At 37.2% G+C, this 15,703-nt stretch overlaps 3 protein-coding genes across 3 annotated transcripts; 2 read left to right on the top strand and 1 right to left on the bottom strand.

Annotated features, from left to right (window-relative positions):
- Positions 1–4,433: 4,433 nt before the first annotated feature.
- Positions 4,434–10,016, top strand: LOC141814744 (exosome complex component RRP4 homolog). The gene is made up of 8 exons (XM_074702693.1): positions 4,434–4,907; positions 4,977–5,166; positions 5,302–5,403; positions 5,787–5,832; positions 6,078–6,167; positions 7,949–8,014; positions 8,148–8,216; positions 9,325–10,016. Exons 2-8 carry the CDS (start codon positions 5,006–5,008, stop codon positions 9,787–9,789), a joined length of 999 nt encoding a protein of 332 aa, XP_074558794.1. The 5' UTR covers positions 4,434–4,907; positions 4,977–5,005; the 3' UTR covers positions 9,790–10,016.
- Positions 10,017–11,217: 1,201 nt separating this feature from the next.
- On the top strand, positions 11,218–12,836 carry LOC141814248 (protein neprosin-like). Its single transcript, XM_074702185.1, has 7 exons — positions 11,218–11,382; positions 11,467–11,556; positions 11,640–11,831; positions 11,914–12,090; positions 12,165–12,218; positions 12,302–12,424; positions 12,504–12,836. Exons 1-7 carry the CDS (start codon positions 11,218–11,220, stop codon positions 12,834–12,836), a joined length of 1,134 nt encoding a protein of 377 aa, XP_074558286.1.
- Positions 12,837–14,089: 1,253 nt separating this feature from the next.
- LOC141814978 (uncharacterized) lies at positions 14,090–15,467 on the bottom strand. Its single transcript, XM_074702940.1, has one exon. The coding sequence runs from the start codon at positions 15,420–15,422 to the stop codon at positions 14,250–14,252; it is 1,173 nt and encodes a 390-aa protein (XP_074559041.1). The 5' UTR covers positions 15,423–15,467; the 3' UTR covers positions 14,090–14,249.
- Between the last annotated feature and the right edge of the window lie 236 nt (positions 15,468–15,703).

Raw genomic sequence — 15,703 nt, 5'->3', positions numbered from 1 at the left:
TTTATTTTTTATAATTTTTGTTCAATTAGAACTTTCAAAAAATCGAAAGTTAATATTATATTTGGAACTTAAAAAAAAAGTCAAAATAAATCAAGAATAATATTATTTAAATTAGAATCCATTTAATCGGGTCTGATTTAAACCTGATTTGAGCCCAAACAGATCCAAAATAATATCCACCGATCCGTCTCGAACCGGACCCGTCTCGACCCGTAACTGGGTCAACGGCCCCGGTCCGAACCGATTAAATGAACTCAAACCGGTCCTAGAAGTTAGAAATAAAATCGTAGGTGACCTAAACCGCCTCCCGTCATCCTCGCAGTGGCCGCTGCTACCGCTTCTCACTCCAGCGCCCGCCGGGGACGCTAGCTCTCTGCAACCATCGTCGCTGCCGTTCGCAGTCACCTCCGCTCACCGCCGACTCCGCTCCCGTGACTCCTCTGCTCCCTGTCGACTCCTCTCCTGCGATTGCTCCACTGCGTTCTTGTGACTGCTTCCGCCATTACTGATCTATGCCGATTTCTGTCTCCGCCTGCTTAAATTAGTTATTAACGTCGTCCATCGAATGTTAACTAGCATTGTGTTTTAATTCACAGAATAATTAAAAATGAAACAAAATAGTAGAAATAAGAGATCGATTAGTAAGAGGGAACTGTGCAGATCATGTGGTTAGTTTGGACGATCAGATGTACAATTCTAAATTAAGCACTAATGACATGAAGAATTAAGGACGCCAACCTGGTTCAAAGTTTACACCCACATCTTCACGGACTTTTCTACAACATGTTAATCCGATCATTCTATAGGTACTGCCCCTCTGTGTTTCTAATCATCATCCTAAAGCTCATTATATGATCATTTACTTCTTGGAGAAATTATTAGTGGACTAAATTAATCACTACAGAAACTATAATTATGAGATTCTCATAAACACCAACAATTAACTTGATTTATGGATGACCCAACTCTAACCATTAATTCAATAAGGAATGTTGAATTTTTGGTTAGAAATGGAAAAAAATTAAAAAAGTGTATTTTGGACAATAAATTATTTAGTTTTTTTTCCCTTGTTCTAAGTAAACAATGTAATGGATTGATTTCGTTCACCATCCTCAATTGAAGTAAATAAGCACACCAAATAAAGGATTCCTTTCCTCTTCCCTAGGGATTTTATTCCACCTTGGATCCCTTTCTTTCCTCAATCCACACCTCGAAGTAAAAGGAGCATAAGTCTCATGTTTTGGCTATTTGTTTTGTGTTGCAGTTATCATTATTCTTTGTTCCGGTGGCCCCCAAGTGCGCGACGATCATTGTATAGACCTGAAGGAATTTTTTCTTCCCGCATCGGCTTGTTGGCGTTCATTTGGTGAACGCAAGGTGTGTTTGAGGTTCCTTTCCTGTTTTCCTTGAATCGGGTGGCACCGTAGGTCATTGAAGGAAAAAGAAGCTGTTGGTTTCTAGGATGTACTTGGATTGGTAGCCGATTTACTAGAAGCAATGACTCTGTGGTTATAACTCTATTTGTATAGTAGAGAAGTTTAAGCCAATGTGGTATCCTTGTTTTCTTGTAAGTTGTCAAATGGTGGGATACCCGATGAAGGAAGATGATCATTGGGAACCATTGTTATTGCTTCTAGAGTTGTGAGTGGGTATGTTATTTGGATACAAAAAAAAAGAAGTAAAAAAGAGAAGAATAAAAAGAAGTTGGGTGATGGATGGTATGGTAGTCGAGATGGTTTGGTGTGTTGTTGAGATGGGAGAGAGTGGTTAGTTTAGCGGTTGTATATAGGAATAGAATTGTGGTGTTTGGATTTTGGTTATGGGTACCTTGGGGAAGAATAGATTGTGTTTAGAATTGTGTTTGGTATGCTGATTCTTGCATAGAATTTACCTTATGTTGATTGTATATGCTATGATTTCTTTGTGGTATTCGTACGCAGTTTGATAGGATAATATAATTATTCTTGGTGCATAGATCATAGTAATTCTATATTGCATTTAGTGTTGATTCACATTAAGAATGGCAGATGGATAGTTTCCTTACCTTTTGAGTTAGGGCATAGTAAACATAAGACATAATATAATGTGACATTTGGATAATGAGTTACTCTCTGAGAACAGAGGAAATAAAGTAAAAAGAACTGAGGAAAATCCAAAATGTCTCAGAACCATCTGAAGCGAGTCCTCAGAACAGTCCTAGCAAAATTCAACCAGAAACCTATAAAAGAACTAGACATCCTCATGGCTCTGGAGTGGTAAAAGGACACAAGTCGCAGGGAAAAGTGAGTCAGGCAAGTAGCATGAGTGAAATGTATCAAGGCAAAATGATACAAAATAATAAACTAAACTTTTAATGCACTACAATATAAATCCACGGATTGTTTACTGTTAATACTGCAATTGTATTTATTTGAGTGACTTCTTGTACTTATACTGACCTTTAGATTACCTTAGGCAAGTCATTGGGTTTACTATTATTGTTGATTTGAGATATCACTACTATTGAAGTTGGAGTTTTCTGATTTATCCTTTGGTTTTTTTGCATATTTGCTGTATATATGCATGCGCGCGCACACACACACATATTTATTGTATTTATCAGAGATTTATCTTTTGTAGATTTTGGTTCTTTTAGAAATGTGTTGTTATTGTGCTAATTTCTTATCATCTTTACTTATCGATGCTATGTTGCGACCGTGTCTGGCATCCCAACATGGTTCAATAGATAACACAAGGGTGTGCCTATGGAATTATACACAGGAGTTAATGTAGACAAGGAAATGAATAACATAAAAAAAGAAATAATTTTTTTATTAAATGGATGTGAATATTGTTGAAGCCTGAGGATAATGGAGAATGAAAGGATAACTAGTACCGAGATCAAACCACCAAACTTCGGGTCTGATACCAATTAATGCAGCACCAAAATCAAATTAATGAACCATCTAGAAATTTAGAATAAAGTTGATAAAGCAAAAAAGATTATAACCTCACCTAGGTGAGATGAAAGATTCACGCATAAAAGTCAAATTGAAAATTATATTAATTCAAAGATAATTAATTATATGACTTTGGACTTCTTTTATAACTCGACTCAATAGCAAACATAGAAATAAATTAAAAAATATATTAATTTTAATTGGGATTATAATTATTACCTATTTATTATCAAAATAAAAAAAATGTTAATTACCAAATGACAAAAAATAAATATTTTTTAATTTCATTCCATTAATTATGGACACACCAATATAAAATTTATATTTAATTTATTTTTTAAAAATTATTTTCTTTTTTTTGTTATTTGTTTCCTCATCTGCATTATTATTCCCCAATGAGGTGAATTTGACTCTTGGAGAAACTGTCAATGTTTCGTATTTAAGGTTAACATATTTTCTTTATTTAGAGTGTTTATTTTTATATTTAAGCCTAACCTATTTCCTATTTATTTTCATATTTACTTTAACTTATTATTATAGTGGTAGAGAATAATGAAAAAGTAACACGAAAAAGAAAATAATTTTGAAAAAGATAAATTGAAGATAAATTTCATTTGACGCATCTATGATTAAAAGAAAGAAATTTGAAAGTATTCAAGATTGGTGCATCTGCAATATATCAAAATTTTAATTTTTAACATTTGGCAATCAATATTTTTTATTTTGATAATAAACAGGGAATAATAATAATTCTTATTAGAAGTAGTATATTTTCTTTATTTATAATATTTATTTTTGCATTTGTTATTGAGATGAGTTGTCAAAGAAATCCAACGTAATCCAAAAATCATATAAGTATTTATGTTTGAATTAATATAATTTTCAATTTGATATTATCTGTGTGAGAGTTTTTACTCTGGGCGGTGTTGTTTTCTTCTTCATTTCATCAATTTCATTCTAAGGTCTTAGGTGGTTTTGACGGTTCCATTTTAGTGTTGCGCTAGGTGCATGTTTGGGACATTGACATTTCTAGACTATTTTTACCTGGCAAATGCCATTCAAATGGTATTTTTATTTGTACACTTTTTTTTTTTTTTGTAAGATATCGAAAATTTTGTTGAGTTGGAGAATGGAACTCATCTTGTAAAGATGAAAATAACGAAACTGAATTGTGTCACATATGCAATTGTTTGGTTAGTGAATCAAACGATTCGGTTTGAATCAAATTGAATTAATTTGGTTTGATTCGTGATGGAAAATGTTTTGACAAAATAAAAGAGATGAGATGATTCATCTCCGCGAATCAAACGAAACTGATTTGGAATAAATCAGAGGTCGTTTGGTTAGTGAATTAAGCGAACCAAAATTGAATCTGGTTTGTTACCTGAACCGATTCAAGGGTTACAGTAAATCTGATTTAAACCGGTTTAGCGTGACTATTCATTCCTCGTTAAAACACAAACTTGAAGTTTCTTTCTTGCGGCGCCGCACCGAAGCTCCCCTTCGCACCTTCCTCTTCCACCCGACGCCGACACCGCCGCCTCTCCTCTTCTTCTTCGAGCTGCTGCTTCCTCCCCTCCCCTTCCTCGCGTTTCCTCCACCCCACTGCCCGCGCCGCACCTCTTTCTTCCTCCTTCATCGCCGCCTCCCGATCGGCCGAAGTTTCTTCTTCCTCCCTGCCGTCGCCTTGCCGCCGCGCTTTCTTCCTCATAGCTTGCCGTCTCTTCCCCTCCCTTGCTCGCCGAGGCCGCATCCTCGCGCTCAAGCCGTCGCACGGTCGTCGTCGCGCGATCCTCCGCCGCATACAGCGTCACCGCCGCGCCGTGTTTCTCCTTGCGTTTCCTCCTTCTCCCGACGCTGGCACCAGCGAGCCTGCCCCGCCGGTTGTCAACGAAGGCGACCTGAAGCCTTCTTCTTCCTCCACCCCGCTGCTGAGCCTTGTCCGCTGGAACCCTCATTCTCAACTTGGTGGGGTGTGTGGTTTAACATTGTCATAAATCGACAGCCTAAAACTCACTTGGCTTTGCTTTGCTCCAGTTGCCCCTCACATTAACAAGGAGGCAGTAATGACCACTATGCTGCGAGAACTGCAACTGTCATTGAACCAAACTCAAAGGGTTCGTCTTCAGTCCGCGCTCCAAACCCTCCAGGAGATGTCTTCTCTTGCCTCTACCATCACTGTCGTTGCCGACACAATACCTGTCAATCATGAAGATAGCATCCTCAAGTAAGTGGAATATGTATCCTCTTCTCCTTCTACTTTCTGTTCCCTATAAATCCTTTTTTCTCTTGTTTGTATTGTCAGATTATTTGATTTCCCCCTCATTTTCACTTATTGCTGCTAAATTATTATGATGATCAGAGGCCATGGTACATCAGATCTTAACGGTGAAGTGGTGGCTACACTTTGTGGTGTTGTGGAGCGAATAAACAAACTGGTCTATGTCCGTGCCCAAAGGGCCAGGTACACTTCCTCTTTCTAATTTTGCAGTTGCTTCTCTCTTGACATCACAGCTTATAATATTTTTTCAAGTAATTATATACTTGGTAAAAGGTTAAGACTTGGCATGAGTTATTCTTAGCTTATAAGTATATATGTCCAATCTCCATATTTTGTAACAGTACCTTCATTATAGTCGGATTGAGAAGTGTCTCAGATAAGTAATTTCTATGTTTTGTTGATGTATCGCTTTTCAACTGAATTGGCTTTCCTTACCACTATGTCCGTTAAGACAATCCTTCAAGAGCCTTAAATGCTGAGGGAAGCTGTCCTCCTTCGCTGTGATATTTTTTTTTACTTTTTATCAGCATAATTTGACATATTTAATAAAATAAATGTCTTTGCAGGTACAAACCGGAGGTTGGAGATATTATTGTTGGCAGGGTCATTGAGGTTTGATCACTATGATAAGTTTATCTATATTTGTTCCTTTTTCTGCTTGAATAGGTCATATATTTTCTATATTTTTTTAGTTTGATGAACAGATATGCTTAATGAAATGTGAAGAGTATGAAAGATGTTTATCAGTTTGAAAATTTCTACTATATACAATCATACTGGACAATTAAGCTGTAAATCTTTTGTGACCGACTATGGCAAATCTTTCTTCTTTGTTGACTGCTTTCCATGTGTTGCAGATTGCTCCAAAACGATGGAGGTTAGAGATAAATTTTAGTCAAGATGCTGTGTTGATGCTCTCGTCAATGAATCTTCCAGATGGTATTCAGGTTAAAACAATTCCTTGTTTTTTGTTCAAAAGGCTGTAGCTTCAAATTTAAGCAGCTTTGATACTCTGTCATTGAGCATAGTTATCGAGCTAATAATTTTAGAGTAGCTTCAAATATATTGGATGCACATTAGAAGAACACTTTAGTACTCTACTGGATGGTTTAGAGCTAAAGGTTCATTTCATACTATCAGTAGTATTCCAAGTTAGCAATATAAGTCTGGAAATTCCTATTACATGAATGGGTTATCAAAGTAAAACCATAATCTTCCTTAATCAGCAATGTATATTTAGATCTTAGGACAATTAGACATTAGGGATGCTTCTATGTTACCTGTTTATTTTTTTTTCCGGAGAGACATGCTATATTTATATGATTCTAATTACTATCATCACCATCATCATCATCATCATCATCATCATCATCAAGCTATGTTAGTTCCCTAGGTGTCAGCTATATTAACATGATTACTATGGGTTAGTTTATTATTTTAAGAGTCAAACTTTATTGCAGTAATTCATTTAGTGGTAGCCACCACGTTCGTATTGTGCTAGGCGAAACATGTGGAATTTACCGTTCCATCTGACATTGGCACCGTGGGGCACCGCGATCCGTGAGGTTGCAAAGGTGGCTGCGACCTGTGATCCTGTAATTTTTTAAAATTTTAAATATTTAGATTAAATTTTTTATTTTTAATTAATATATTTTATATTTTAAAAATATCGAAACTATATCGGCACGACACGTTTCATTCCGGTCATAAATCAAAATTTTGACATAGGTCGAAATTTTAAAGCATGGTAGCCACTACCTTAGAAAAGGGGTGGTTGTTTTCATAGCAGATAACTAGTAACTACGGGATATTTTTTCCAGGAGTTATCAACATGTGTCTTCCTTGCTTCTTGGACCTTAACACTTATCCTTGCTATTTTCAATACTTCGTGATGCTATTTTATATTATATGCTGATATTAGTCAAAGACATCACTCAAAGCATCCTATTATTTTTCTGACATAGAAAATCAACACATACTGAAAGTACTATTATGTGTTGAAACAATATAAAATTCTAGCTATCTTGCTAAAAGAAATTTATTGTAGGCACCAAGACTTCTTGGTAACTGTGTACTAGCAACAAGTGTATATTTTTATCGACTCTAACGGATGGCTTATATCATGCAAAACTTCATAGAGTTTTAGGTAGAATGATGATTGATACTATAGATCTACTACTTACAGAAATTGGTGATTTTTTTATACATTGACTTTGTTGAAGTTAGGATGCTCTATGCCTATTAGTCTTATATGGATAAGTATGGCAGTTCATTATCCCTCCAAGGATATCTAACTCAAATGACTAGTCGTTTTGGTTGGAACGGACTTCAACCAAATTCAACTAGCTACAATATGTTTTAAGAAGTTGCACATGTTAATTCAACTATTACAGATGACTTCTTAGCCCGGAACAAAAGATTTACTGCATTATCTAATTAAAAGCTATGGAGAATTGCAGGCCTTTGTAAACTCCATGGATAAAGCTAAAAACAACAATAAATAAAATAACAGTGTATTGTATGTCAATTACTTGGCATTTCAAGTGTTCGATCAAACCAATTGTTTTTGGGCTGCAGTTTCATTTAACTTTCATATCCACTAATTTGTTTCCCTTAGTTAATTGTCTTTCCTGAAGCTTGCTTCTCAAATTATATTTTTGCCTCTTAGTTTCTTGCTTGCTAATGAAAGCTTTGTTTAATTGAGCTAATTCACCTTCTCTGTTGACAGCGGCGGAGAACTGCTGTAGATGAACTCAATATGCGCAGCATTTTTGAAGAAAATGATGTAATCTGCGTAAGTAGTATACCTGTTTCTACTCTGAATTGCGATAAATGATTTGAGCTGAATGGTAGAATGTACCTGAATGAGATGTTGAATGCATATGCCGAATGATGGCTACCTAATTGTTTTTTATTTTTAACTAAAGGCTGAAGTCCGTGGTTTTCAGCATGATGGGAGTCTGCATCTGCAAGCAAGAAGCCAGAAATACGGAAAGGTTAATCATATTTCTGTCATATTTTGTTGTCTTATATTTATTATTATATAAATAAATCTTTATAGCTTTATATGTGAATTTTCTTGACAATGAAATTATTGGGAAAAAAAATTTATGGACCTAAATTTATGCACCATTTGACTGGTTGAAACTGATCTTCTCCTCTTAAAGATTTTTAATTTATTTACTTGATGGATAAAGATCCATATGGTATTCTTCACATATTGTAGTCCAGCATTTTGTTTGCATTTTCATATCATTCTTCGGCTTGCTCTTTAGGTAGACCAATGTTCAAAAATAAGTATTCGGCATAGTTCAAATCTAACACCTGCTTCAGAAAATAATAAATCAATCATGAACTAATTAAAATTTTAACAAATCTATTATGTTGGTAAATTTCTACTAGAAATCCATCAAGTAATGGTGCGTTCACATGCCAAATCATCTGCTTTATACAATCATTTGCCACATTGGATAATATTGTCACCTGACTATCCATTAATTAAATTAGTTACACGATTTTTTTTTAAATTATAAACCCTAGTTCCTCTCCCTCAAAGCCGCACCACTTTATTAAGGTTACGGTGTGGCAAAAATATATAATGTAACACATGACATGTATGAAGTGGATGGTTTGACATTCACAGGGAAAACTTTTCTGCATGACAGATTTATTATGATTTTATATAGTATGTTATATATTTTTCATTTTTTCAATGTTCCTGATAAATTTACTAAAATCTGTAAGGTTCATGATAGATTTAACCCTTAACTCTTCCAAAAAAAAAGGCATGACGGTAATCCTTGTAAAGTTCATAATTCATTTTTATTTTAAAAAAATCAATCATGCTTCCAAAAATGGAAACAACCATGATAATGAAAACTTTGGGTCTTCATTTTGGAGGGTAGCATGTTAGGAAGGCACCTGGAGCTAGGAAGACAATCTGAGAGATGTCCTGATTTGATATGTACTTTCTGAAGTAACAACTTTTCTCAGTTGTCCCTAACTTCTTGAATTAATCCAGTTCAATCGTATTTTATCTGCTGTTAACATAATTGGGTTGTGCTCCTCATTTATTCTGTACGCCTTCAATGCTGGACATTGCAGCTTGAGAGGGGTATGCTACTTACAGTCCCAGCATACCTGGTGAAGCGCCGGAAACAACATCTTCACCATCTAGAACAGTATGGCGTTGACTTGATTCTTGGATGTAATGGATTCATCTGGGTGGGAGAACATGTAAATTCCCATGGAGAAAATGACAGCGCAGCAAACCGAGAGAACAGAGAAGATACTGTCAACAAATCTGGCGAACTGCAAGTGATCCAAGAAGTGCAAGAGCCAGAGCGAACAACACCACTAGAAGTCAGGCAGCATATATGCCGGGTGGCTAATTCTGTGCGTTTGCTGTCTGCTTTGGGCTTCAACCTGACTGTTGAATTTATCATCGACACAGTCGAGGCCAGCATCTCATCGAACACCGACATAAAAGACATGCTTGCTGCGGAGTTTTATGTTCAGATTGCGGAAAGGGAGGTACAGCGCAGGGTATCGCTGAGCAGGAAGCACTAGTGGTTCTTCAGATGCCTCAACTTCAACTCTACCATCTGAGCAGGCAACACTAGTTTTGGTTCCTCAAATGTCTCAGCTTCCACTTCCATCTGTCGTTTTATTGACTAAAAACATTGTTTCCTTTTTGTTGTTGTTGTTGCCTGGAGTAGGGTTGGATAATTTTTGAAGTTCTAAATTATTTAAAAGTGCAATTTATGTGTAATTCAGAGGATGATGGCCATATTAGTGATTCCTACAAGATTGGTTAGATTTTGTTAGTGCTTATTTTCATGCTCAGAAAAGTTCCATTCTGTTGGCTTCGGAATCAGAGGCATAGATTGATTAGGTTTTTTTTGGATAATTGGTTCAGATTTTTTTTGGATAAGACGTTGGTGAATAAACTTAAGAACAAGTTGATCAAAACAAGTCTGAACAAGGAAGACCAGTTAATCAAAGAGTTAAGGCAAGAAAAAAGACAACACGAAAAGAAATGATAAACCAACTGAAAACTGCCAGCACATATGAAAAGGATTTTCAAATAATTAAATATTATATAATTTTTTTTTAAAAAAAAAAGAAACTAAATCTAGACTTACCATATTTTTGACAAAATTGAATTCTCACAAATGGTAATTATTATTTTTCGAATTTAGCATTCCTTACCTTTTTAGTTTCTGCTTTTATAATTTATATTTTTAAAACATAACAATTTTAACTTAAAATACTCTAACATACTTAAAATTACTAATTATAATAAAAACAACTCAAATATTAATTAATAGTAATTTTAATCAAAACTATAATAATATAGAGTAATTTTGATTAAAATTATTTTGATAGTAAGGTCAAAGCTATTAGAACATTGGAGCTAGCAGTTAGCTGTAACAACTTTGGACAAGAATATTTTTAAAATATGAAATACTTGTTTAATATTTTTTAAAAAAAATGGATTCGGGAATAAAGATAATGATTGCTCTCTTAATTTTTTGCCTAATTTTTGTACATCTCCAATTAAGGTTCTCCTAATCTTCCTAATATTAATTATATAACGATCAAAGGTCCAAATTTTACAATTTTATCTAATTTATCCAAAATTAAAGGTTCAAGTTAATAGTTAAATTATTCTCTCGATTTGTACCTAGTTGTCAGAATAAAAAATAATAACATACTTTTATTGATTAGGTAAGCAACTAATTAATGCCGGATTAATTTACCCATCGATTTATGATAGCCATAAGCAAATTAAGATGGAAAGCATAAATATTCAGCTGAAATAAAAGCTTATTTCTCACCATATATATCGGCTAATATATTTTCCTTTTTTTTTCTTTACTAAAATTACCAGCAAATTAACTAATGATTTCTCTACAATTTATTTACGTTAATTTTGGAAGAAAAAAAAATTCTCCTTTTAAAAGGGATATGTGAAGTTCTTCTGTTCATGCAGTAATGGTTCAAAGAGGAGCTCATGCTCTCGTTCTGTTGGCTCTCTGTGCTCTTCTGTATCAACCAGCAGCAGCTTCATCAGATGCATGGGACATAACTGAAGCAGAAGAGAGGGAGTTGCAGAGACAACTCAAAACCCTCAACAAGCCTTATGTCAAATCCTTCAAGGCATGCATGCAATTCACTAATTAAATTTCTTTTCCATATTCTTGTACGTTGTTTTTGTTTTGTTTTAATTTGTTTGAAATACAGGATGAGTATGGGATCACATATGATTGTGTTGATTTCTACAAGCAACCAGCTTTTGATCAGTACCCTTTGCTCAGAAATCTGTCTCTTGGGGTTGGTGATCGATCCATCTTATCGCACACGTTCAACTTAATTACGTCTCTTCACCTTAATTATATGCATGTAATTTTATACAGTTCAAACCTGCATCAACTCGAAATGGCATGAACAAGAAGAAGGCATCATCAGAAACCCTAAAGTCCCCTAAAAGATGTCCTGAAGGCACTGTTCTTATCAGAAGAACAAAAAGGGAAGATCTGATAAGAGCAAAGCGTTACGGACAAGGAGTCCAAGCCATACGACCACAAGATACTAACACTGATGATCACGTAACTAAAATATATTTTTAATTTTCAGTTGTTTGATCTGGCAAGGAATCAACATCCGTTTGGATTAATGATCCATGTGCAGTCTGCTGGAGTGAGATTCACAAGTGGAAGTGGGATGTACTACGGAGCAGTGGCTTCCTTGGACGTTTTCCAACTCAAAGGTCTTTTGAACAACCAAGCGAGTGGTAGCCAAATCATCCTGACCAAAGGCGAAAAAGGGCCTAAAAACTTATTGAATGCCGTCCATGCCGGGTACCATGTGAGTCGTCGTAATGCTGCCTGCGATCGATCGAGCATTTCCAATCTGATTTGATCCGATCCGATCCCTTGCAGGTTGATTTCACTGTGGAGGGGGACAACTTGACTCACTTCTTCACGTACTGGACTGTGAGTACTGACTGTTTCTAAAACTCAAATGAAAAATCTGTATCACGATCATATTTGCTTTTAATTTATGGGTGCGTGGTTAGTCGAACGGGTACCTAGGGACTGGCTGCTATAACATGCTCTGCTCCGGGTTTCTCCAAGCAAGTAGAGAATTGGCTCCAGGGCAGGTCTACACAGGAAATACCTTGACGCTCAAGATTTCCAAGGTAATTAATCAAGCGAGATGGTTCTTTTTGCCTTCCTTTTGTTTATTTATTTATTTTTTTGAATGGATGAATGTTTTAGGATCGTCTTGGGAACTGGAACCTGCACAAGGATAGCGAAAGGATCGGGTTTTGGCCGAAGGCGATCTTCAGCAACATGGGGGATGCTTCTCGGGTGGAAATGGGTGGGACTGTTCGCTCGCCCATGGGCTTAGCGAGTCCGCCTATGGGCAGTGGAAATGCCGTTAAAGCAGTTATGAGGGATATCAACATGGTGGATGGGCAAGGCAATCTGTATCGGGCAGACTCCACCAAAATGAAGCTGGTAAATGATCTTGGCCCGCCTTACTACACTGTTAATTATGACTCCTTCAACTTGTATTATGGTGGCCCTGGAGGATGGAAGAAAGCTTGAAGAATCATTCATGCAGTAAGTAATGAATTGGAAGTTGGAATGAATCCATGAACTCTCACTTTCCATGTTCTAGATTATGTTTATTGGAAGCAGTGAAACGAAAAGAGAAGATAATACAATAATACCAAGTAACTGAATGAATCCAACTCATTCGATAAACAGGAAGACTACCACACACATTTCACAACTGAGAAACTTGAAGATGAAGTTAGTGGCAATCTTCAAATAACTAGATATGATCTTCTTTCTTTACTCCACTCAAATTGAAGATACCACATCATTCTAAAATTTACAATTATAAGAGGTTGCAAAGTGAACTAGGAAGATTTAATCCGACATTTACTCTCGAGACACGGAAAATATAGGAAGATAAACCAAGTCCTCCAAATGATGAGGAAGTTTTGCATTTATTCAAGAGAAAGAGGATATTAGAAGGTGGCACAAGCTAATCTACCTGTTTGAAATTGAAACAAATGAAAATATTTAAGTGTAGAAAACAAAGGTGGTATTAGAGTTCCAATTATCTACTTCAAGGGGAGAAAATGTCGGAAGCAGATCGACTTTTTGGCCACTTTACTCCAAGAGAAAAAAGAGATGTTAGAAATGGCATACAATAAGTAATCTCATTGAAATTACAACCAATGTAAACAAAAGTGTTAAACACACAAGTGAAATTAAGGTTCTCATTGAAATGACTTCCAGAGAAGAGTTTAATCTGTAACGAAGTGAGTTGTTTAATCCACCTTCCCTTCCTCTGTAACAAAGAGATGAAGAGAGATCAATGTAGGTTCCTTTGTGGTCAATCATCATGACCTTGAAAGAATCTTTTACTATAGTTGGGAACTCACTTTTCCATCATGATCCTATCATTTTGTTCTCTGGTCACCTCAATTTAAAATTTTAAATAGGTACTTAGAAAGTAACAATGGATTATGATGAAGGGCAAGTCAAAAAATAAAATCCTTGTAGTAGCAAACCATTTGACATGCCATACAGTGGAACAACATCAAGTGCTAATTTTGACAATACCATGAAGAAGTGCCCATACTCGATCCAATTTTCTCTATGCCTAATGCTAATAAACTCTTCAAGTGATGAACCACTAAAGTTTATCTAATGTTCATATCCAAATTCTCATAAGCCATTGGCTGTGGAGCTATGCTATGTCTGAATTTGGAAACGAAAGGAAAAGAAGTGATGAAGTACTCAATCAGCACACTATGCTACTAACTCCACACGTTTAGAGAAAGATGGAACCAAATAAAAGAGATCGTTAAGTGCTTAGACTATAAAAAAGCAATAATGTAGTGAAACTTAAAGGATAGGAGATCTTCAGAAGTTACCAGGATAAAGGATGTGAATACAAGCTTAGGAAAAACATTACACACCTTCATGGTATGTAGCATAGCAGTATCAAAGCAGGGACTTTAGATGTTCACGTTCCATGTCATCAAAATCCTCCATCAAACCTTTAAAAAACTCAGGATCGAAGCCCTCTCCATCCTTCTCTGCAGCTCCAGCTACTTCCTCTTCTTCTTCATCCTCTTCCAATATCACATCTTCTTGCTTCAGTTCATCCTTCACGCCCACCTCAACCACAGGCATGTGCCCATCGAACAAGGCGACATGGCCAAAAAGCTTATCCTTTCTTGAAAAAGTTGTACCACATGAGCACCGCCACCGGCTCTCTCCGCAATGCTTGAGGTGGTTCTTGAGGTCCGCCACCACCGAGAAACTCTTCTTGTTGCATCGGTAGCAAGAATACATCTTGGGGCAATGGCTTCTCTTGAAGTGATTTTTCACGCACGCCGCCGATTTCAGAGGCCGAAACTTCTTATGCGCACGGTTTCTGTTGCACCCAGAATGCGGGCAAGAGAACAGAATCCTCCTCCCTGTAGTCGCCTCACGGCCACCGGAAACACGAAATTCCGGTTCCGGCTTCGATAGAGCTTCTAGCGTCTTGTAGCGGTCCCCATGAGCCCTCATGTGCATTCGAAGGTTGGCGTCGCGCTTAAAACCCTTGCCGCATATCTCGCACAAATGGGCATGCTCCGCGAGTATCTCCGCCGTGTCAATCTCTACTATGTCGCAGTCCTCCCCATCCTCCGCTGCCTGATCAGAGGATGGCGGATCGGAACAGCCGACCGGCACGGACGACCGAGGAATACCTGATCTAGTGTGGGGAAAACAAGGCGTCGGCACAGATTGATAGGATCTACCGACCATAGCGGCGTCACGGACGGTGGAGGAGGGATTGCACGGTTGGGAGGCGCCAGTTGAAAGGGAGGGATTGAGTAACTGGGAGGAAGCGAGGAGAGCGGCACCGTTGACAATGGTCTCCTGGACGGCGGAGGCAATCGTCGAGGAGACCATACGGAGTTGATCATCGTCGATCGCATCTTGCCGATCGATGGAGTCGGAGAGGAAACGGCTGAGGGCGCTCATCTTCTGGCCGAGGGCCGACAGGTTGAGGAGGGGCAGGCGATCGTCGAGTCTGTTCATCGTCTCTTCCCGGATTTCGCCTTCACGCTGACAGGGAAGATCGCCTGCCTTGCCGGGGTGGTGCCGGCCATCGGAGTCGATCATCGCGTGCGAAGAAGACCTAAAGCAACTAAGCAAACCCGGTGAGACTTCGTCGTATCCTCGAAATCCAATTCAACCAAATCGCAGGTCAAAAACAAACACCATCAACAAATTTCCCATTCGCACCCAGTTTTTATTTTTATTTTCATTTTCCACCCCTAGCGTCCAGTGGTGTCAATGGATCGATACGGGTCAACAAATTTCCCAATCGGTGACGAATTCTAATTCGTCGCTGATTTACAACGAATATCAGTTCATCGTCGATGAATGACGAAAATTATTTT

The sequence above is a fragment of the Curcuma longa genome, chromosome 21, assembly GCF_044706935.1.
Source record: "Curcuma longa cultivar G26 ecotype Majalengka, Jawa Barat chromosome 21, ITB_CL_G26_1.1, whole genome shotgun sequence".
Classification (NCBI taxonomy): domain Eukaryota; kingdom Viridiplantae; phylum Streptophyta; class Magnoliopsida; order Zingiberales; family Zingiberaceae; genus Curcuma; species Curcuma longa.
Note: the sequence above shows the minus strand (reverse complement) of the source record. Positions and strands in the feature narration are given on the sequence as shown.

Bases quoted from the DNA above. Each gene is read 5' to 3' on its own strand.
- LOC141814744 (XM_074702693.1), top strand. From the start codon at position 5,006: ATGACCACTATGCTGCGAGAACTGCAACTGTCATTGAACCAAACTCAA. The intron at 6,168-7,948 runs GTTAAAACAATT...CTCTGTTGACAG, and splicing joins ATCTTCCAGATGGTATTCAG to CGGCGGAGAACTGCTGTAGA. The intron at 8,015-8,147 runs GTAAGTAGTATA...TTTTAACTAAAG, and splicing joins AAGAAAATGATGTAATCTGC to GCTGAAGTCCGTGGTTTTCA.
- LOC141814248 (XM_074702185.1), top strand. From the start codon at position 11,218: ATGGTTCAAAGAGGAGCTCATGCTCTCGTTCTGTTGGCTCTCTGTGCT. The intron at 11,383-11,466 runs GCATGCATGCAA...TTTGAAATACAG, and splicing joins CTTATGTCAAATCCTTCAAG to GATGAGTATGGGATCACATA. The intron at 11,557-11,639 runs GTTGGTGATCGA...AATTTTATACAG, and splicing joins TCAGAAATCTGTCTCTTGGG to TTCAAACCTGCATCAACTCG.
- LOC141814978 (XM_074702940.1), bottom strand. From the start codon at position 15,422: ATGATCGACTCCGATGGCCGGCACCACCCCGGCAAGGCAGGCGATCTT.